Source organism: Ornithorhynchus anatinus, chromosome 8 (genome assembly GCF_004115215.2).
Source record: "Ornithorhynchus anatinus isolate Pmale09 chromosome 8, mOrnAna1.pri.v4, whole genome shotgun sequence".
Classification (NCBI taxonomy): Eukaryota; Metazoa; Chordata; class Mammalia; order Monotremata; family Ornithorhynchidae; genus Ornithorhynchus; species Ornithorhynchus anatinus.
In genome coordinates this window covers 20,317,093-20,339,067 of record NC_041735.1, presented here as the reverse complement: position 1 = coordinate 20,339,067, position 21,975 = coordinate 20,317,093, and the positions used below count along the sequence as shown (strand labels likewise).

Genomic DNA, 21,975 nt, shown 5'->3' with positions numbered 1-21,975 from the left:
GTGTCCCTTCCCTTCCCGTCCCTTACCTGGCTCCCTGGGCTGTGTCCCTTCCCTTCCCGTCCCTTACCTGGCTCCCTGGGCTGTCCCCCATCCCTTCCCTTCCTGGCTCCCTGGGCCGTGTCCCGTCCCTTCCCTGGCTCCCTGGGGTGCGTCCCATCCCGTCCCTTCCCATCCCTTCCCTTCCCTGGCTCCCTGGGCTGCGTCCCTTCCCTTCCCGTCCCTTACGTGGCTCCCTGGGCTGTGTCCCGTCCCGTCCCTTCCCTGGCTCCCTGGGCTGCGTCCCTTCCCTGGCTCCCTGGGCTGCTTCCCGTCCCTTCCCATCCCGTCCCTTCCCATCCCGTCCCTTCCTGACTCCTTTCCCTGGCTCCCTGGGGTGCGTGCCGTCCCGTCCCTTCCCATCCCTTTCCACCCCGTCCCGGCGCGCGTCCCTGGCGAGTCCTAGCCCAGGGCCTGGAGCCTCCGGCGGTTGCCGTGCGCCTTTCGAGCCAGCTGCTCCTCCCGGGCCCGGTGGAGGAGCTCCCGCAGCAGGTGGAAGGACAGGTCCAGCGCGTTGGGCCTCCTCTCCCGCCCCCAGCCCGCCCTGACACCCGCCGGACTCGAGGAGTCGCTCCACCCACGGCGGGACGGGGCCGGGACAGGAACCGGGACCGGCGAGGCTTCCCAGGCGAGGGTCAGCGGAGAGCCGGAGGCCGGGGGCAGGAGCAGCAGGACGGACACGCTCACGGCCGCCAGCGCCAACATGGTCATCCCCCACCTGCAACACATCGCTCTAAGCCCCCTCGCCGAGCCCCTCCCGGGCCTTGGTTTGCCCCCGGCGGCCGCGGAGCTGAGAAGACCTCGTCCCTCCTGTCCCAGCCGGACACCCGCCGCCTCACCTGGCCAGGGGCCCTCCGGCCGGGCACGGGGGACCGCGGGGCAAAGGGGCAGGGGCGCGGCACCGCCCTCGACCTCCCCTCTTCCCCGGGAAACCCTGCGGGCTCGGGCTCTCGGACTGAGGATGGCCGCCTCCACCGGTGGATGCCCGGGGGAAGAAGAGGAGGAGGAGGAGGAGGAGGAGGGAAGGACCGAACGTGGAGTCCACCCACTGCCCTCCTTCCCGGCCCCGGACACTTACGGAAGAGGTTCTGCGGCTCCAGCGCCGGTCAGCGGAGTGGGAGGATCCAGGGGCGGCTGCCCAGAGGGAGGGTCTCGGTTGCTTTATAGGCCTGTCCCTCCCCCCCCCACACCCCTTCCAGGCCCTCCCCATCCCTCACGTGATGGGGCCACGGATGGATGAGGGGGTGAGGAAGGGGCTACGTCCCGGGCCTTGGCATCAGAAGGACCGGCTGAGGATGCGGTGGGGAAGGGAAGGGAAGGGAAGGGAGCTCGGGCGCTGTCCCTGGTGCTGGAGCCTCCCGATGGGACGGGAGTGGGGGATGCAAGGGGGCAAATAATCATAGGAATAACGACGGTATTTGTTCAAGGCTTACTACGTGCCAAGCACTGTTCTGAGCGCTGGGGTAGATATAAGGTAATCAGGTTGGACACGGTCCCCGTCCCACTGAGGGCTCACGCTCTTAATCCTCAGTTTGCAGATGAGGGAACGGAGGCCCAGAAAAGCCAACTGACTTGCCCACGATTACACAACAGACCTGTGGCGGAGTCGGGAGTAGAACCCGTGACCTTCTGACTCCCAGGCCTGTGCTCTTGCCACTAAGCCACGCCGCTTCTCTAAACGAGGGCCCGGTCCCCCCCCCCCGCGGTTAATAATAATTAGGGTATTTGTTAAGCGCTTACTGTGTGCAAAGCGCTGTTCTGAGCGCTGGGGTTGATACAAGGTGATCAGGTTGTCCCGCGTGTGGGGCTCACAGTCTTAATCCCCATTTTACAGATGAGGGACCTGAGGCCCAGAGAAGTTAAGTGACTTGCCCAAAGTCACGCAGCTAAGTGGCGGAGCCGGGATTAGAACGCAGGAGCTCTGACTCTCATGTCCGTGCTCTTTCCACTAAACCACGCTGCTCCTCTGACCCAGGCCCCCCATTTCCCACAGGCGACGTCCCTGCCCGTAGCTCGGACAGTCCAGGGGGCCGCCACAAACCCAGAAGGGTTTGGAGCGCTCAGGGCAGGGAAGTCTTCGGGCTCTGCCTCCAGAATCGTTGTGCTACCGAGGTAGGGGGGTGTTGGTGAGTGAATGCCGGACTGGCTGAGTCCATGTGAGACGCTCGGTGTCCAGGTGTCTGTGCCAGACTGGACGTGTGTCCCTCTGGATGCCAACTTTCCTTGTGAGTACGGGGACAAAATGGAGCAAACTTTTAGGAGTGGAGCAGGCAGAATAGATTTAGGAGAGCCAGGCGGGTTTCGAAAGCTAATGGGTCACAATTAATTAAAGTACTTGTTAAGCGCTTATTATGTGTCAAGCACTGTTCTAAACTCGGGGGTGGATAGTTAATCAGATTGGATCCGATCCCTGTCCTACATGAGGTTTACAGTCTTAATCCCCATTTGACACATGAGGCAACTGAGGCACAGAAAAGTGAAGTGACTAGCCCAAGTTCACATAGCAGACAAGTGGCAGAGTCAGGATTAGAACCCAGGTCCTTCTGATTCCAAGGCCCGCGCTGTATCCACTAGGCCACGCTCTTTTCAGCCCCATTTGGTAGCCCTGGATCCGATGCTTGGGATAAGTGAGGCGGGGAGGTCCAGCCCCAAACTGGGAGGTGAAAACAGTAGCTTCACCTCCACGATTTGAAACCTGTAGGGGCACAGCTCCTGCTACCGGCAGCCGTGGAGCTGCTACCTTCAATGTATGTGTGATTGTTTCCCAACGAGTGAAGCTGTGGCTGCCGAGGAGATTTCTATTGTGTTGTTTCTTAGCGACTCTTGAGCGTCTGGGAGAATGGGTGAGGGACAGGGAATGAGTGTGAAAATAGGGTTGAACTCATGAAACTAGATAAAACTCCCAGATCTCAAGTTTAGGGTACCTGCTGCCACATCCCTACTTCTCTTCTCCCTTTTCCTCTTCTCTCCCCTGGCCAACCTTCCACCAAGAGAGGATTCCCGAGAACGGAAGACAAGAGGAGAGGCTGCACCAGAGTGAAAAGACTATGGTTTAAGCAGCAGACAGACCTTCAGAGACACTGGGATGCCACTCTGGTCATTAGTGATGGCGAGGGACAGGGACTATCAGGAAACAGGTTTGCCTGTGGGTCTCGGGCCGGGGAGTGGTGGGAAAGGGGTTCTCTGGGAGACTCAATCAAATATACTGAGTGCTTACCGTGCACAGAGCACTGTACTAAGCACTTGGGAGAATACGGTGCCCCACTGTTGGTAGACACGTTTCCCGCCCTAAACGAGTTTACCTCTAGAAGTCGTGGGACTGGGAGAGTCACTGACCCCCTCATCCCGAGCCCCAGGAAATTAGGATTCCCCATTCAGTTGGTCAGTGGTTCATTCCCAGCCCCTTCCCCTTCTGGGTTTGACCTGGAATGGGCAGGCTTGGAGCAGATAGAATCACGTGATGATACCCCACCTCAGAGGGTCCCTGCTCCAGCTCAGTTAATCCAGGCTCAGCGTGCCCTCTCCATCTCCCTCACAAGAACGGGAGCTGTGAGCGTGTCCTGGAAAGCTCTTCTTGGGAGGGGGCACAAGAATTAGTCAATGGGAGGAGAGCCAGTCTGGAGTCTAGCTTCAGAGCCTTTTGGTGGTTCGTGGTCACTGAGGCCTGGAGGGGTGAAGAGGGTCGGGCCCACCTCTCCATGAACGGGGATCATGGAATATGGACTGTCCACTCAAAGATATTGAGTAAGAGTCCCAGCTTTCCTAGCTAGGCCCTACTGAAGTCACCTCGTCCATTCCTCTCTTCCGGGCAAGAGGGCTCCACGACCTACGACCGAGGGATCGTCATCGCCCTCATCACAGTGCTTACCTCAGGTCTGGGCTCTAGGTTGAACTCTATTCAGGGTCCAGCCGAGAGAGTCCCTTCCACCCTCCTGGTCACCTTTTTTTTTTTTTTTTTTTACCTGTGGCCCGAGTTGGTCAGACCCTGCGTTGCCCCGCCGCTGCCGCCGCCCCTGCGTTGGATCTGGAGAAGGCGTTTCATGGGCTGACGAACCTGAGATTGACCCTCACACATCACCATTCTCAGGTTAGACAGTCCTAGACACGCCCCCCACTGAACAGGCACCCACCTATCGCGCCAACCTGGAAAGCTGGAGACCGGACGGCCCCACCTGGCCTGGATCTTGACCGAATGACCAGTGCATAGAAATGGAGCTGGAAAACGTGGCGGCACCCACAGAGACCAACGGCTCTGCTGACAGGTAACGAACCGCGTGGAGTGACGGTGAGATCGGGGCCGCAGCGGAGGTGCAGAGCAACCAGGCAGAACCCACCCCAGTGTTTTCAGACATTCACTTGGAAGCGGTAAGGGATAGGACAATGGGAGGAGATGAGCCGTCCGTGTGCTTCTTGCATTATATTTACGGGTACGGTTCTTTATGAGGATGTATCACTTGTGTCGGTTGCACTTTCCCCAAATGCTTAGTACAGTGCGGTTCGCCCAGTGGGTACTCGTTAAGTACCTTTCCCTAGTCTAACTAAATTTCTATCCCCTGAATCATGTTCTTAAAATTACAGTTAAATTAGCAAGTCCTGATCTGGAATTCCACCGAAGAGCAGTGTTAAGGGGACCTTGTTTAGTTTAGGGGATTGGTATTTAATCCCAAAATTTACTTGAATTTAAAAAAATTAACTCTAATCATTACTCTCTGAATTGATTTAAACCCCCTCCCCCTCACCCCAAATGAAAAAGGTAATATTTCATTTTTTGAAAAACAATTTCTCTGCCAAAATGAAGTTAAGGTGATTCATGCATCCATCCTAATGGGTCATTTCATTCATTCAATTGTATTTGAGTGCTTACTGTGTGCAGAGCACTGTACTAAGCGCTTAGCACCGTTAGCGCTTAGCAATTCATCTGTGTGATGAATTTGTTATCTCCATTCAGGGCTAGGCCTACCCAGAAAAACTCTCGGGGAGTCTTTAGCTGGCCACCGGGACTGTTCGAGAGTGGACTACGGCGAGGCAGGAGGACTGGGGACTTTAGGAGTAAATGCTCCTCTGCTTCCAGCAGCTGCTCAGTCCGTCAGCTCACCCCTTACAGCCAGGACTGTGACCCTAATAATAATGATGATAATTGTGGTATTTGTTGAGCGCTTACTATGTGCCAAGTATTGTACTAAGTGCTGGGGTAGATACAAGAGAATCAGGTCTATGTCCTACATGGAGCTCATAGTCTTAATCCCCATTTTACAGATGAGGTAACTTGAGGCACAAGGAAGTTAAGTGACTTGCCCAAGGTCACTGCTCGGCCCACACAGGCATCTGCTCGCTAGAATTTCCCGGAACTCTGGTAGTGGTTTTGTCTCCATTGGTCAATTCAGTTTATGTGTGTTTTGGAAGTGTGATCTCTGGTCGGGAGACTTTGGTGTTTTCAATGCCTCGCATCATTTCTTTCTGGGGAATTTCCCTTTCCCCCCCTCTGTAAAGGGTTGGAGTTTCCTTGGGTAGCTGTCGCCCTAGGTCAGTTTCTGCTTACTGTGTGTCATCGCTCTTCTCTCTCCCCTATGAAGCCCTCACTGCATAACCAAGATTTGGATATCGATCCTGAATTGGAAAATATAGCAAGGCGACCTTGTTTAAGTTAGGGGCTTGGTGTCTAAACACAAAATTGCCTCGAATTTACAAAAATAAAACCCGATCATTATTCTCTGAATTAGTTAAACACCTGCCCCCAAAATCCACGCCCTAATTATAATAAATGAATCACATCCAAATGATGCAAACTTGTTTTTCCCCCACTACAGTTCTAATCTTGTAATAGGGCAACAATGCTGGGGAAAGTGGAAAATGTGTATTATGGTGTTCCCGCCTCTGGCCAACCTCCCACCTGCTCCGCTGCTCCACACTCCCACCCCGCGTAGTCAGCAATGAGCTACTTTTGACGCTGAGTGGACCGCCATCTTCGGGAGAATTTGCTGCCTCACTCTGGGTTCCGGTCTCTAGTTGCACACAACCTTCTCCACCACTCTCCACGCCAATGCCCCTGATCTGTCCTAATTGTCCCAATCCCCCTGAATTACTCCTTTATCTTCCCCAACTTCCAGGATTTGTGTTCCCCCTCTAACTCGCCTCTCCCAAAATTGCCTCTCACCATTACGCGACTTCCCAGGAGGGTGAGGGGAAGGAGACCAGGCTAGAAGCCAGCTACAGATAAAGATTTCCAGGCCCACAGTAAAAAGATTTCCAGGCCCATAGTAAACTTCTTTTTTGGTTTTGGGGTCATCCTAGTTCTGGTCTTGTTCTGGCATTTACGCACTTTCCAAGCACCAGGCACTGCACTAAGCGCGGGGGTTGTTACAAGATAATCAGGTCGGTCACAGTCCCTGTCCCACATGGGGCTCGCAGACTTAATCCCCATTTTACAGATGAGGTGACTGAAACCCAGTGAAGTGACTTGCCCAAGGTCACACAGCAGACAAGTGGCAGATCCAGGATTTGAACCCAGGTCCTTCTGACTCCCAGGCCCGTGCTCTCTCCCCTGGGCCACACCGGTCTTCCCGAGACTATCACGAGGGAATCGGGAGCGATGGCTGGATGAGCCTGGGTCCCGGGACTTCAGAACTTGAAATCTGCCCAGAGGAATTGATGATAGGGCACAACTCACACTCTCTTGCCCTAGCTAGTCATAGTCCCTCTGGGGGATGGAAGGCAGCCAGCGAGTAGGCCAGCTGGGCTGCAGCACATGGCAAAGCGCCCGTGCAGTCCTCACCCGCGTTAGCCTACAGTCATAGCTAGGACCGGAATCCGGGGATCCTGATCCCCAAATGGGGTCCCAGATCCTTCTGCCCAGACCCTCCCCTCACCCCTCAACTTCTCCCCATTTCTCTGCAGCTGCTCAGAATCAGGTCCCCCACTTCTGGATCTCTTCCTTCTCCTCCTCTAGCTTTTCTCCTGATCCCTCACCGTGCTTCTGCTGGGTTCGGGTCCTGAGCTGAGCAGAGGGGACTTGTCCTCACAAATCCCGAGGGTGGGAGGACATTCTGGACCTTGGGGGAGTGACTGAATCACCCCAACATTGGACTTTCCTAATGCTTCTTTCTTTGGCATTCTTAGCTGGCACCACTGAGGGGCCCAGGTTGAGCCTGGCAGGCAGGATTGCTGGCTCCTAACTCTGTCATCGTTCTGGGTGGTCCATTTGTGGTGTCTCCCCACCTGGGCTCAGTTTCCCCAAATATAGATTGAGCAGACTCCTCTCTCCTCCCGCACGGCCCAGTTGGTCAGTGGAAGCTTGAGTGATTCCAAAAATAATAGTAGTAATGGCAATTATTATTGCATTTGTTAAGCGCTTACTATGTGTCAAGCACTCTCCTAAGCTTTGGGATAGATACAAGTTAATCAGATCAGACCCAGTCTCTGCCCCACTTGGGGATCATAGTCTAAGTAGGAGCGTGAACAGATAATTAATCCCTATTTTACAGGTGAAGAAACGGAGGCAGGGAGAAGTTAAGTGACTAGCCCGAGATCACACAGCAGGCAGTTGGCAGAACCGGGATTAGAACCTAGGTCTGACTCCCAAGCCCGTGCTCTTTCCAGTAGGCCATGCTGCTTCTCTTTCTGATTTCAAAGTTTCCTCCCTCTCCATCTTCCTCGGAGCGAGTATAGGGGCCTTTCGGCTTCGTGCTCCCTCCTTGAGTTTTTCAGGTCCTGACATGCTTTTGTCACTCTGGCTGCCAGGGAGCAATTCAGCACAAATACCGGGACCCTCTCAGCCCCCCTCTGCACCTGAATCCTTTGCTGTGGGAGAGCTAGGTGTCTTTGCTGTTGCAGGGATCCGAGCAAACAGAACTGATGATGGGAATTGGGAGGTTCACCTAGACAGGGTCCCTGCTCTGGACCCATTGCACCAGCCCTGTCCAGCCCCTCCCCACCTCCGTCTCCCTCTCTCCTTTTTCTTCAGGGCCTGTTAGAAGAGGATGATGAGAACTGGATCTAGAGAATGCCATGGTTTGGGGTTGATGAGAGAGAATGGAGGGAAGCAGATTGGGGGAAGGGGTGAAGGGTTTTCCTAGCCTGAGGATAGGGTATTTTGATCCAGTGTTAGCAGTCAGGTCTGGGTTGGGTATGTGTGTATGTGGGGGGGTGTCTCCCAGCCCACCCAACTAAAGTTCTGCCAATTTTGCATCTCCCTTTCAGGAGAAAAGTCCCAGGTTCAGTATCAAGGGATCAAGCCTTTGTATACGTTTCCCTCCTGCTCCCTGCTTTAGTTTCCTCATATGGAGTTGCTCTTGCTCCTTCTCTCCCAGGACTGGTGAGGGGCTCTCTGGAGAAGGGCCCAGCAGACAGAGGGCCACCAGGCCTCTTTTTGAGCCCCTCACTGCGGTCATTACCACTCTATGGGACATCACTCGGGTGTCTTTAGCTCATTTGCTAAATGATCATTTTCATTTTGTCCTCCGCTGGGCAGGGGGAGAGGAAGGAGACATGGGGCTCAAAACTGAAAGGAAAATGAAAGTAAGGTGTGGGGGCTTAGCCTCATGCAGAGGTGGGGGCAGGTCTGGTCTCCCCTCCCCCCTTTCCTTTCCCTCCAAAATGGCTGGAGTTAACCCGCCTGCCTGTCGCCTGGTGTTTCCGCCATATTAGCCACTAACGGTCTGTTTCTGTTCTCGCTACAAGTAGTAGAATTTATTGAGCGCTGGTGCACTGAACTGTACTTGTTGCTTAGGAAGGACAGAATGAAAATCGTAAATTAATTGCGGGCAGGAACGTGTCTCTTGTATTGTTATATTGTACTTTCCCAAGCGCTTAGTACAGTGCTTTGCACATAGTAAGCGCTCAGTAAATACAGTTGACTGACAAATGACATTCCCTGCCCATGGGGAGCTTACGCTCAAACTGGGGGAATAAACATAACACTATTTGTGATTAGAGTGGTCAAAATGAATAGTTGCCTAACCATGCCAAAGATGGGGGTAAATAAGTTCATAAATGCTGGAGTTGGTTGATGGAATGATGTGGTTTAGGGTGCTGGGAAATGAATGAGGGAAGGCTTGTCGGAGGAGGTATTGGAATGTGAGGAGAGCTGTGGCCTGTCAGACTTGGGGAGGGAGGGAGTTCCAGACCAGGAGAAGAGAGGGATGGAGGTGGATGAGGCTGGAGGGCAAAGCATTTCCTACCAGGGTTTCCAGCACAGTGCTCTGGCCCATGTTTAGGATGAGCAGGGTCCCTTCTGAGAGGCCCAACTTAAAGAGAACCAGCATCCTGCCTCCCACCCCCCATCAGGGAGGGCCCTTTGCGGCTGGAGGAGGCCTCCGCTTCCCCACCCACGCCGCTCTCCCATTCCCTCTCGCCCTGAGGCAGGGCTAGGCCACGTGCTTTAGGCGCTAAATTGGGGCCAGATTTAGATCTCGGAGGGTCTGGGCCCGTGGAAACCTTTGGTCTCCATATCCAAGCTCCCTCCCACCCAGCGGGCCCGGGGTCGGGGGGGAAGGAGGGGTACGCTCCCCTCTGACACTCCTGGGAGTGTTTTGGCTCAGTGGGGGTGGCAGCAAAGGGAAGAGGGTGGGAAGCTGTGGAGCACTAAGGGGGTACACTGGGAAAGTTGTCCTGTTTGTCCATCAGTCAATAGCATTTGAGCGCCCACAGTGTGCAAAACTCTGGGGCCTTGGCAGTGCCAACACAGATTACACTGTCCGTCCCTCTCAGATCGTTAGATCGTTCGGCTCCTTGCTCCCTTCCCCCTCCAGCATGAGAATTCAGATGTGGGCACCTGAATCCCTTGGCCCCCTTGTCCATCCACCTACCCGGCCTCTGGCTAGGGCTCTCCTTAACCCCTCATGGCCTGCCCCCACCTCCTGGTGTGAAGGGAGGAGGCCCGGTTGGCAGCCTAGGCTGTGGCCCTGCTACTTCGGCATGTGTACACCTCAAACGTCTGCTCGGTTTTGCCCTCCTCACCTCCCCGCACACCGAAACCGCCTCTCTGAGCCAATGCACCAGCCCCACCCTCGGCCTGCCAGCCCTGTTCCCCGGGCTCTCTTGGAGGGGTGGGGACGGACGGACGGACACACACACTCCCACTTTCTACTATCAATCGTTCTCTCAGTTCGGAGGCTATATTCCTTGTGGGTTAGATCACGGGCCTGGGAGACAGTAGGACCTGGGTTCTAGTCCCGGCTCTGCTACTGCTGTGTGACCTGGGGAAAGTCACTTCGCTTCTCTGTGCTTGTTACCTCATCTGTAAAATGGAGATTAAGACAGTGAGCCCCACATGGGACAGGGACTTTGTCCGACCTGATTATCTTCTATTTATCTCAGCGCTTAGAACAGTGCCCTGCACATCGTAAGTGCTTAACAAATACCGTAATACAAAACAGAACAAAAAACCCTGCCTTCAATCCCTTTTTTGGCTGGGACTGCCGTGCACTCTTCACTAGCTGAAGAGGAGGAGAAGGATGTGGAGTAGAGCAGGGTCCCGGGACGGCCCTCCCAGAGTCTGGCCGAGAAAAGTATAGATTTGACTTTCGGGATTTAGATAGAAGCCAGTCTGGGAGGCTTCGTTGGGCCCGGAGCCCAGGGAGATAGATGGTGAGTAACAGCGGAGAAACAGCAGCGAGCATCCCGTCTCAACGTATTCTCAGGAGCCTCTGGGGTCAAGACCAGTTCTGTCTCTCTTTTCCTTCTCTCCCCCTCCTCCTTCTTCCCCTCCTCCCTTCCATTCTTTTCCCTCGCCTATCCATCATCCTCACCCCTCTCTGCCTTCGTCTCCTCTCTGCCCGCGCCTCCTCTCTGCGTGCCCCTGGATCCCTCCTGAGAGAGGTAGGTTGAGCTGCAGGGCATGTCTGTTCCCGTAAATTAAACCCTGAGGGAAGCTGATGACAGGGGCTTGGCAGCTGGAAAATGAGCAAGTCTCTGGGAGAAAACTCCTGACAGCCACAGTGGAGGGGGGCACGGAAACCCCACACGGTCCCTGCTCATTTGCTGACTATGGCAGAGCCCTCTCCACCCCTACCTCCCGGGCTCCCCGCACACTGACGGTGCTGCAGTTTGGAATAAACTCCAACTTCTCTCCCCATTTTTCTGAGAAGCCACCGAGGCTCAGAGGGGCCGAGGGGGCGGCTGAAAGGCCCAGACCCTGGAGGTCTTGAATCCCAGGCCAGGGCTCTCCCTGCTGCAATAATTACAATAATAATAATAACGGTTCTTAAGTGCTTACTCTTTGCCAAGCACCGTTGTAAACGCTGGGGTAGATTCAAGTTAGATTGGACGCAGTCCCTGTCCCACATGGGGCTCGCATTCTTCCCCATTTTACGGATGAGGGAACTGAGGCCCCAGAGAAGCGAACTGACTTGCCCAAGGTCACCCGGCAGACATGTGGCGGAGCCGGGATTCGATTAGAACAGTGCTTTGCACACAGTAAGCGCTTAACAAATACCGTCATGATTATTTTCTGGGGCGGGGGGGGGGGGTGCTGGGGAGAAGGGGGCTCCAGGAGGGCAGAGTTAGCCTCCCTCTGCCCGGCCCCTTCTTCGAGGGGGTCAGAGGGCAGGGGGAGTGGATGGGGGCAGTAGATTGGGGCAAGGCGGGGATCTCCCCCCTCCTGGACTCTCCCTCCTTCCCTCCCTCGCCCCAGCTCACTCACCCGGGCGCGGGCTCTCTGCGGGGTGGGTCGGTGGGTCAGCGGGTCGTTTCTGCCTCCCTCTGGGCCCGGGCCGGCCTCTTTTATGCCCCCGCCCCCGCGGGGCCCGGCCGGAGCGCTTAGTGTCACGTTGCCGCCCGCGCCGCGGGCTTCCTGTCCCCGCCCCCGGGCCAGTTTCCGTGACGCTGGACACGGCGACGAGGGCGCGGGGCGCAGCCTGCAGGGCGGCCCCGGACCCCCGCACCGACCCCCGCCTCGCTGGCGGGCTTTGGGGGAGGGAGGTCGAGGCCCCTTCCCTGACACCAGTCCCTTTTATCTTGGGGGGCCTTGGGAACCCGGGCCCTGAAGCCACCGGCAGCCCCAGAGGCCCCTCCCCATCCATTCGGGTTTACTAAGCGCTGACTGCGTGCAGAGCACTGTGCTAAGCGCTTGGGAAAGCACAGTGCAACAATAAAGGGGGCCAGTCCCTGCTGCCCACCACCAGCTCACAGTCTAGAGGCGGGGAGACGGGCATCAATACACATAGACATCGATACAAATAAATATAATTACGGATCTATTAGAAGTAGACGGTGAGCCCGTTACTGGGCAGGGTTCGTCTCTGTTACCGAATTGTAAATTCCAAGCGTTCGGTACAGTGCTCAGCACCTAGTAAGCCCTCGATATATACTATTGATTGAATTAGATCTCTCCATCCCTCCCCACCCAACTCCCGGCATCAGAACCTCTTCTCCTCCACCCGGGGCCTCAGCACCCCCACTCTTCATCCCCCAAGACCTCAACGCCCCGTTTCTTCCTCCCCAAACCATCAGCATCCCCTCTCCTCCTCCCTCTGGGGCATGCGGGCTCCGCCGCTTGTCCGCTACGTGACCGTGGACAAGTCACTTGACTTCTCCGCACCTCGGTTCCCTCATCTGTAAAACGGAGAGTAAGGCTGTGAACTCCATGTGGAATAGGGACTTGTGTCCAACCCGATTTGCTTGTATCTACCCCAGCGCTTAGTGCAGTGACTGGCACGTAGCAAGGGCTGAACAAATACCGCAGTTAGTATTATTATCGTTGTTATTAGTGACCCACCCCCTCCCCACTCCAGGCAGCAGCGGTTCCCCGGCCCGCGGCAGTCTCCGTGTCGGACGGCTCGGCCCTGAGGGAGGCTTATAATAAGGTTGGTATTTGCTAAGCGCTTACTATGTGCAGAGCACTGTTCTAAGCGCTGGATGGTCCGCATATAGGAGGCTTGGCTTATTCATCGTTGCTAATACCGCCGAGGGCGAGGACCCTTCCTCCGGCCACTCCCCCCACCCTCTCCCAATGGTCACAGAGGCCACCGGAGAGGGTCCTCACCCTTCCCGAACTCACACGGCCCCTCTGGCAAGCGGGGCTTGCGACCCGCTGCTTCTAGGCCGCAGGGAGGAGGGAAAACACGCAACGCTGATGTGGGTCACACGGAGCCCAACCCAGACTGCAGAGTCTTTGAGGTCCCTCACATCTGTCCATTCCACACCAATCAGTCAATCAATGGTATTTGTTTGCTTACTCCGTGCAGAGCACTGTGCTAAGCACCTGGGAGAGGACACCCTCCTTCATTCCACACTCACTGATTCAATTTCAGAGAGCTCCAGTCTTCATGGATGTTCTCCCAGGCCCAGACTGCAGCAAGAGACACAGACCCCAACCAAGGCCCACCCCTCATCGTCGTCCTCTTCCTCCTCCTCCGTCCTCCCCTCCTCCTCGTCTTCCTCCTCCTCTTCCTTCTCCACGTTGTCCTCCTCCTTCTCCTCCTCCTGCCGGCACCCCGGGGAGGCAGGGGGCCTGGAGGGCAGGGGGAGAGGTGAGAGCGAAGGAGGGCTGGAGCCTACTTCTGGGGCAAGGGGTGTCTTTGGGCAAGGGAAGGGAAGGAGGGCAGGAGTCTGCAGCTGGGGTGAGGAGTGTCTTTGGGCAAGTGATGGCTTCTTGGTGAGAAGCAGCATGGCCTAGTAGATAGAACACAGGCCTGGGGGTCAGAAGGACTGGGTTCTAGTCCCAGTTTTGCCACTTGTCTGCTGCGTGACCTTGGGCAAGTCCCTTCACCTCTCTGAACCTCAGTTACCTCATCTTTAAATGGACATTAAGACCGTGAGCCCCATAGGGAACAGGGACTGTGTCCAAGTTGATTACCTCGTATCTGCCCCCGCGCTTAGAACAGTGTCTGGCACATAATAAGTGCTTAACAAATACCGTAAAAAAAAAAAGCCCCGAGGTCCTCAATTTTTCCTTCCATAAAATGGGAATATTATTATGACTGTGATTGGGACCCTCCCCAGAAAGGGGCCAGAGCCACTGCAGCCGGAGTGGGGTGTGATTAGGAGCAGGATGGTGTTATTAGCACAGACGTGGAAAAATGGAGCCGGGAACTCTTCCAGGCTTCCTGTCAGGAGAGGGGGATGACCTGTGATCACCACACCCCAGCACTGGGGCCAGCAGGGCCGTGAGGTCTGCACATATGGATGCGTGGGTGCGGGCACGCGCGTGCACACACACACCCAGGCACGCGCGCAAAGATAGCTTGGTTCTCTGGGGTCCTGTTGGCCTCTGGCTTCCGTCCGGCTTCCAGCCCCAGTGAGCGGGCTTGAGTCCCGCTCCCAGAAATGGCAGAGCTGTTCCCTGCCTTCTGCCCCTCACCTCCCACCACCAACCTTTTCCTGGGCTTGTGCAGGGTTAAGACTGACCCCACGGGAGGCTACACTCTGGCTGAGCTCGCCTCCTCCAAAGCTCTTTGCTCCCTTTTCACAGCTTCCCCAAGGTAGGAGTCTTTCAACAGATGAGGAAACAGCCTACCAGCTGCCAGTCAGGGGCTGGGCACATCCCAGAGCCCAGCAATCAGCTGTCCCACTTTCTGTCAATTAGGGACGGGGCACATCCCGGATTCCAGCAATCAGGTGTCCCGCTTGCTGTCGGCCTGGGCGGGTCTCAGATCCCAGTCTAGGGACTCATATTCTCTGTCCACTCTTTCCTGGGTGATGTGACTTTTGCTCACCTTTGATGTTGGGGTTGGGAAACATGGGGTCGGGGGGACAGAGGGGAAAGGAGACAGTTGACCAAAAGCCTTAAGGAAACTGCAGGGCAAGAGTGACCCCGGGGCTAAAGGGTGGTCCCTCTCATTTCGGGAAGAGTTACCAGTTTGGGTTTTGCTTGTGGCTTGCAGGCCTGGTCTCTTTCAGGCTATATAAGGAAGTAGTTGGCCCTGGCCTCTCAGATAGGTATCTTTGCAGCAAATGCTATATGAATGTGCTCGGGTGTCTTCCCATCCATTGGTTCACCGGCTCTGGCCACTGCGGGGAGGGGGCGGGGGCGGGGGCGGGGGCCGAGCCGGGGAGGGTGGACCGGAGAGAGAAGAGTCGGGGAGAGGACGGGGGCGGACAGGTGTCTTGTCTCTTGGCCAGAGACAGCACGAGACATCGGGCTGCTCCCGGCCCATCCACCCACACAGATTTTCCGCTGTGGTGTGTGTGCTGCCAGAAGTTTGCCGTAAACAAATGAAAGCAGAGCTCAGAGGGCTGAGCAGGAAGGGTAGGGCAGGAGGGAGACAGAGAGGGAGAGGATGTGGAGTCTGGGGTCTAATTTCGGGCCAGAGGGGCTTTACTCTCTCGCCCCCATCTCTCCTCGCCTCCTCTAGGCAACCTCCAGGTCGGGATGCAGGACAGAGTCCAGTGAACGTGCCGGGGAGGATGGGAGCGGGTCCGGGTCTGTTTCTGCTTAGAACTGGGCTGGTTGCTGGACTCCTGGTCCTCTGTGTCCCAGCATGGGCCCCTGGGGTGTTCTTACCCTCTCCTGCCCTCTCACCTGCCAGGCGTCATTCGGCCCAAAGCTGTTGGTATGACAGAGAGGGGGATCGGTTGCCTTTCTTCGGGAAGGCCTGGGAACCACTGGGGACTAGCTGGGTATTGGCCCAACTCGCCTCCTCATTTCGTGCTGGGGAGACCTGGCCGTCGGCTGCGGGACGGCCCTCGGCGGGGGCCCTGCCTAAGTGGGCCACCTCTTGGCTAGCTTACGAAAGGTCAGGACTTCAAGTCTGTTCTGGGGGCGACGGGGGGGGGGGGGGTAGGCGAGAGGCCACCTGCTTCCTGCTCTAGAGCCCGCCGGCGGCCTGATGGGGAATTCAAAACCCAGTGGTCCCGCCCCTCTTGCTGCGCCCTGTCCAGGCCGGGCCGCTGCGGGGAACAAAGCCGAGGCCGAGCCGGGTCAAGGCCTGGACGGGGAGAGGCGGTAACAGCTTTCTCCACCTCCTTTCCGGGCCGGGTGCTCCTTCACGTGAAGTCACAGGCTTCCAGCAGCAGACCTGTTGGACAGATGCAGGCCTGGGCAGGAGAGAACAGTAGAGCTGCTTCCTCCCTCCGTGGCTCACTAGCTTGGTGTAGCCCAACTGTGAAGCCTGGGGGATGAATTTGGGTCAGAATAATAATTGTATTTGTTTAGCACTTACTCCGCGCTAAGCCCTGCCACCGAGCACTGGGGTAGATACAAGATGATCGGATGGAACACAGTCCCCGTACTACGTGGGGCTCACGGTCTAAGTGGGAGGAAGAACAAGTATGGAATCCCTGACAGGTGAGGAACTGAGGCGTGGAGAAATGAAGTGATTTAAATAAGTGACTAACCCCCGGTTCCCCTGACATGATTGATAGGTGGCTGGATGAGTTGATGGATTGATGCTTGGCACAGACGTAGTCCTCCCTGCAGATTCAGGAGCCTCTTCAGAGATTGCAGGGGGTGCGAGCAGCTGTTTCACAGGAGCCAAGACCCCCGCTGGATGTCCTTCCCTCCACCAGCTTTATGTTGCGGCCGCTCTCCCGTGAAGCCGCCGCCCCCAGTCTCATGTTGGTGCCCCAGGCAGCGAGGGCTTGTGCCCCGGTGCTCCGATAGCCGATGCGCCTTGGCCGAAAGCCCCGCTTCTAGAGAGGGCGAGACGACGCAGGCTTGGAGATGGTTAGCGAAGGCTCGGCCTGGCTCAGGTCTCCAGAGGGACGGTTATCGTTCTGTAAGAGAAGCGGCGTGGCCTAGTGGATAGTGCGTGGGCTTGGGAATCAGAAGGACCTGGGTTCAGATCACGACTCCACTACATGTGCTGGGTGACCTCGGGTAAGTCATGTCACTTCTCAGTGCCTCAGTTTCCTCATCCATAGAATGAGGATTAAGACCGTGCGCCCGAGGTGGGACAGGGATTGTGTCCAACCCCGTTTGCTTGTATCTACCCCAGAGCTCAGTACGGTGCCTGGCGCATAGTAAGTGCTTAACAAATACCACAATAATTATTATCTGCAGGGACGGAACCACAGCCCGGGGGCGGGGTGAGACCGCACAGGTTAGAGGAGGCAGTGGAGCACGGCGACCTTCACTGGGGGCTCGCGCCATCAGGCCCCAGGCCTGGGCACAGGCCTCTTGGGCCTTCTGACCCCAAAGTCCTAGCTGGCTTCAGTTATTATTAGTAGCAATCATATTTATTAAGCGCCTCCTGTGTGCAGAGCACTGTACTAAGCCCTGGGAAAAAGTGCTTACAGATGGGAATTAAATCCCAGGAGGGGCTCACAGGACCCGTGCTCTGGTCCTTATAGCAGTGAGGGACAGCACTGAGGCTGGGGAAACTGGACTCCCGGTATACCTGGGTCCTTTGCTCAACATACATCATGAACTTTTTTGGGATTCTGATTATTTGACAGCAACTTATTCTCTCTCTCTAGAAGCAGTGTGACCTTATGGAAAGAGCATAGACCTGGGAGTCAGTAGACCTGGGTTCTAAGGCCGGCTCTGCCACGTGCCTAATGTGCGACCTTGGGTAAGTCACGTAATTTCGCTGTGCCTCAGTTCCCTCACCAGTCGAGTGGGGAATTCAATACTTGTTCTCCCTCCCACTTAGACTGTGAGCCCCACCTAGGATGGGGACTGTGCTCCATCTGCTCATCTTGTACCCACCTCGGTGCTTAGTTTGGCACAGAGTAAGTGCTTAACGAAGACCCTAATTATTACTCTGCCCCAAGTTCATCCCCCAGGCTTCACAATTGGGCTACACCAAGCTAGTGAGCCAGGCAGGGAGGAGGCAGCTCTACTGTTCTCTTGCCAGTGGGAGGAGTTGGTGGGAGTATTTCGTTCAATTCATTCCGTCGTATTTATTAATAATAATGTTGGTATTTGTCTGGCGCTTACTGTGTGCAGAGCACTGTACCGAGTGCTTCAGTAGTTGCCCGGGGACCATCCTGGGATTCAGTGAAATCGCTTTTGGTGATTTTGGCTCCCAGGCCAGTCAGCACCTCCTCCCCTTACCCAAGTGGCCCAGAAGGGAGAAACCCCAGCCGGAGCGGCTCAGTGACAGCCCATTCCATCCCCGGCCCCGAGCCTCTTTTCTCTTGGCGCCACGGAACCCGTTGGACAATAGTCAAAGCTAGTGACCTCCGGAGTTCGTTGGGTTAGGTTGGGCCTCGGCCCCTGGAGGCCCATTATCAACAGCAAAGCAGGCTGGGTGCGGTGGGAGGCAAAGGGGTGGGGGGAGAGGGGGCCGGGGGAAGGGGGGGAAGGGGTTACTGGGACTGTGGCTTCCCCAGAAGGAAATCAAAACGGGAACCGTTTCGGTTTATATCGTTTCTTGGTTTCTCCCCGCAGTGGGGAGGGGAGTCGGGTACAGAGAAGGCGCCTCCCCGGCCTTCGGAGGTGTATCGGACGGCCTTTCCTTTCCAAGCAGCTTACCTCCCCACCCGACTCTGACGAAAGGGGCTTTCAAAACCCCAGGTTGCTAGCAGGAAAGGCAATTGCAACCACACTGTGTGTGTTTCTAGAGAAGGAAGAAGATTGAGGCTTCTGATGAAGAGGCAAGTGCCGGGGGGTGGGGGGGGCGGCCATCGAGCGCGACAACAGGATGGGCGGGTGAGCGCGCTATTGTTCTGGGGGCCAAGCCGGTGCCCTGGCAGGAGGAGTCAAGCTGGTGCCATTTGGGCGGACGGGGCCCCCAGTCGCATACCACGCTAGCCTTCATCTCCCTCGGCGCTCCACCCGCCCTTGCGGGGTTGGGAGAGGCCTGGGGTCCTGCCCACGCCCACCTACGTGGACTACTGGAAAGGACCCCGAGTCTGGGAGTCGGAAGATCTGGGTTCTAATTCTGCCTTCACCGCTCGCCGGCCGTGACCCATGGCAAGTCGCTCAACTTCTCGGTGCTTCTTTCCTCGTCCGTAAAATGGGGATTCGATACCTGCTGTCCCTCCCTGAGACCGTGAACCCCATGTAGGATAAGGCACTGTATATGACTTGATTATCTTGGACCTCCCCGGTGTTTAAAACATTGTGAGCACTTATCGACTATTAGAATTCTTATTAAGTCACTCTGCCTGGTTAATTAATTGATTCATTCAATCGTATTTATTGAGCACTTACTGTGTGCAAAGCAATGTACTAAGCACTTGGGAGAGTACAATATATTCCTATTCGTAGTCATTCGACTGTATTTATCGAGGGCTTACTGTGTGCAAAGCATTGTACTAAGCGCTTGGAAGAGTAAAAAATATTCAATCAGGGATGGTACTCGGCCCTTGAGCTCTCAGAAATATAATAATGATAATAATGTTGGTATTTATTAAGTGCTTACTATGTGCAGAGCACTGTTCTTAGCGCTGGGGGAGATACAGGGTAATCAGGTTGTCCCACGTGAGGCTCACAGTTAATCCCCATTTTACAGATTCGCACTTTCCCAGCCTGGTGCCCATTTATGAGCTTAGTACAGTGTTTTGCACTAAGTTAATAGGATTTAGGTGAGCGTTTTTTTTTTTAACGACCGACTCACAACTCTCGATTCTTCCCATATTCCTCCAGAGGCTGCAGTGCAGCTGCTCACACATACACCCTCGCCTGTGTCCGTCTCCCTGTCAAATGGTATTTAAGTGCTTACTATACACCAGGCACTGTACTAAGCGTCGGGGTACAGACAGGCTAATCCCCATTTTACAGGTGAGGTAACTGAGGCCCAGAGAAGTTGTGACTTGCCCAAAGTCACACGGAAGACAAGTGGCGGAGTCAGGATTAGATCCTTCTGATTCGCAGGCCCGGGCTCTACCTACTAGGCAACACTGCTTCCATCCCAACGTCTCCACTGCTGGTGAGTTAGTTGTGACAGTGCTGCTGTCTCCCAAGGCAGGAATCGGGGGACTCCCTCGGTTCCAGCTTCTCTTGCTGATCTTTCCTGCCGCTCACCCGCGTATACATGTACAGAGGGTGAATACCGGCCCCCAGGAAAGCCAGGGCATCAATCTATCGGCCCAAGAGGGCAGGGAACGTGCCTTCCGACTGTTCTATTGTACTCCTCCAAGCACTTAGTTCGATGCTCTGCACACAGTGAATGCTCAGTAAATACAAATGGTTAACTGCTTTATCTCAGTCTGTCGGGGGCACCTACCTGGCTGTTGATCAGTAGTTGCCCCCTCCTGGCCCTCACGTCAAGATGTGTTAAAAAGGAGTCTGGCCTGGAGGGCCTGGCTTCCACATCTGCCGCTCCCTTGAGTGCCGGATGCTGGCTTTATCTCACTTTTTCTCACGCAAGGTCCTCTTCCCCAAGTCGGGTTCCAAAGCCATGCTAATTTTTTCCCCCCAACCACGCACTGGTCCGCCTGTTGCCAGTCACAAGGGCAGAGGCCAGCAAGGACGTTTAGAGAAGCAGCGTGTCCTGGTGGATAGAGCACAGGCCTAGGAGTCAGAAAGACCTGGTTCTCCTAGTGGCTCCACCACTTGTCTGCTGTGTGACCTTGGACAAGTCACTTAATTTCTCTGTGCCTCGGCTACCTCACCTGTAAAATGGGAATTAAGATTGTGAGCCTCATGTGGGACAGGAACTGGATCCAACCTGATTACCTTGTATCTTCCCCGGCACTCAGTATAGCGCCCGGCCCATAGTAAGCCCTCAACAAACACTACAGACTTCTTTTTATAGCTTGTTACTTTCTCTGATCCAACGGCTCCAAACATCAGCACTACTGCGGCCTAGGGAAGAGTCCAGCAGCCTGGTGGGTTGCCTCGCTTCTGTGAGCGGATTCAGTTTACCAGCGAGAACCTTGCCACTTCCCAGGTGAGTAGACCGTTCCCAACCTGATGACCTGTGGGGACGGGAGGAGCTGTGCAGAGCGCCTGTGAGCTATCTCTGCCGAAGGTCACGGGGAAGACCTTAATGGGGCCGGATCCCAGCCCTCCTCTGCTCTGGCCTGGCCCCACCCAGTGCATGCAGAGCTCAACCACCTGCTGTACAATCTGGTTAAAGCTTTATTTTATATATATATATATATATAAAACATTTGAAAAAGGTTACACTGGCAAAAAATTAAATTAAAATAAATTAATCTCTTTCTAAAATCACACCAGGACCCAAATAACGCAATTTCTCTCCAACTTAGGTAGCCCTGGCTCTTGCTATGCACGTTCAGCTCTGCAACTAGGCAGCTGGAGTCTGGGGCAGCCCCAGTGGTGGGCAGTCTCCCTCCGGGCCGGTTGGAGCTAAGTGCCAACCGGCTCCTCTTCATCGCTCCAATCAGGGGGCGCGTCTGTCCCGAAGTAGCGGTCTCCAAAGTTTCCTGCAGGAGGGACCGAGAACGAGCCGGCCTGAATGGGGCAGGAAATCCCGTCGTCCCAGGAACCTGAGTGCCCACCCCCGGCCAACCCGCAGTGGACCTTGGACAGGAGGGGGTCGTGAAAGAGATCAGGAGGAGCGGAGCGAGGCCACACAGAGCAGGTGGAGCGCTCCGGCGGGCTGGGATCCGTGGGGGGACACGCATTCCCGAGGGGATTGCTGAAGGCACAGCTGAGTCAGGCTCAGACGCTCAGACCTGCCGCGTACTGTGCAGCTCAGCGCCGCCCCGCGTCTGATCGTTGTCAGACTGGGCTCCTTGTGGGCAGAGAACGTGGCTACCAACTCTGTTGTACTGTAGTCTGCCAGTACAGTGCTCTGCACACAGTAGCCGCTCAATAAATTCCACTGATGACAATGGAAGCTGATCCCCTTCAGACCCACCCTTCATCCCTGAGCAGGTACCAGAATCTAGGCATTGGCACACATAGCCATGAATTTTAAATTGGCCACTCTGTAATTTCAGGGCAAGGATTGTAACCTCTAACTTCAATAAACCCTCCCAAATGCCCAGCCCAGTGCTCTGCACACGGTGAGTGTTCGATAAATACTATCGATAGACTAAAACTAGCATCTCCCCGTCAGAGTCCCCACGGCCAAATCCGGGATGCGAGGATGGATCCTCCTGCATCCCGCTGGTCCCGAGGCTGCTCTCTGGGGACCAGAATCAGCT

The 21,975-nt window shown here is 55.6% G+C and overlaps 2 protein-coding genes and 1 non-coding gene across 7 annotated transcripts in view; all 3 read right to left on the bottom strand.

Moving 5' to 3' along the window:
* Window positions 1-185: 185 nt before the first annotated feature.
* On the bottom strand, window positions 186-11,786 carry LOC114813704 (corticoliberin-like). The gene is made up of 3 exons (XM_029070220.1): window positions 11,675-11,786; window positions 1,115-1,170; window positions 186-754 (listed from the first exon to the last, which is right to left on the bottom strand). The coding sequence occupies exon 3, from the start codon at window positions 745-747 to the stop codon at window positions 439-441; it is 309 nt and encodes a 102-aa protein (XP_028926053.1). The 5' UTR covers window positions 748-754; window positions 1,115-1,170; window positions 11,675-11,786; the 3' UTR covers window positions 186-438.
* On the bottom strand, window positions 4,060-4,154 carry MIR1388 (microRNA mir-1388). Its single transcript, NR_034845.1, has one exon. It is a non-coding gene; the product is annotated as a microRNA mir-1388 (primary transcript).
* A 9,137-nt stretch (window positions 11,787-20,923) lies between the features above and the next one.
* Window positions 20,924-21,975, bottom strand: part of UCKL1 (uridine-cytidine kinase 1 like 1) — a 44,616-nt gene continuing 43,564 nt past the window's right edge. For all 5 annotated transcript variants that reach the window (XM_029070519.2, XM_029070520.2, XM_007668765.3 and 2 more), the window contains one exon: window positions 20,924-21,249. In XM_029070519.2, the coding sequence (XP_028926352.1) occupies window positions 21,173-21,249 (77 nt within the window). In that variant the 3' untranslated portion in view covers window positions 20,924-21,172. The remainder of the gene's footprint in view (window positions 21,250-21,975) is intronic.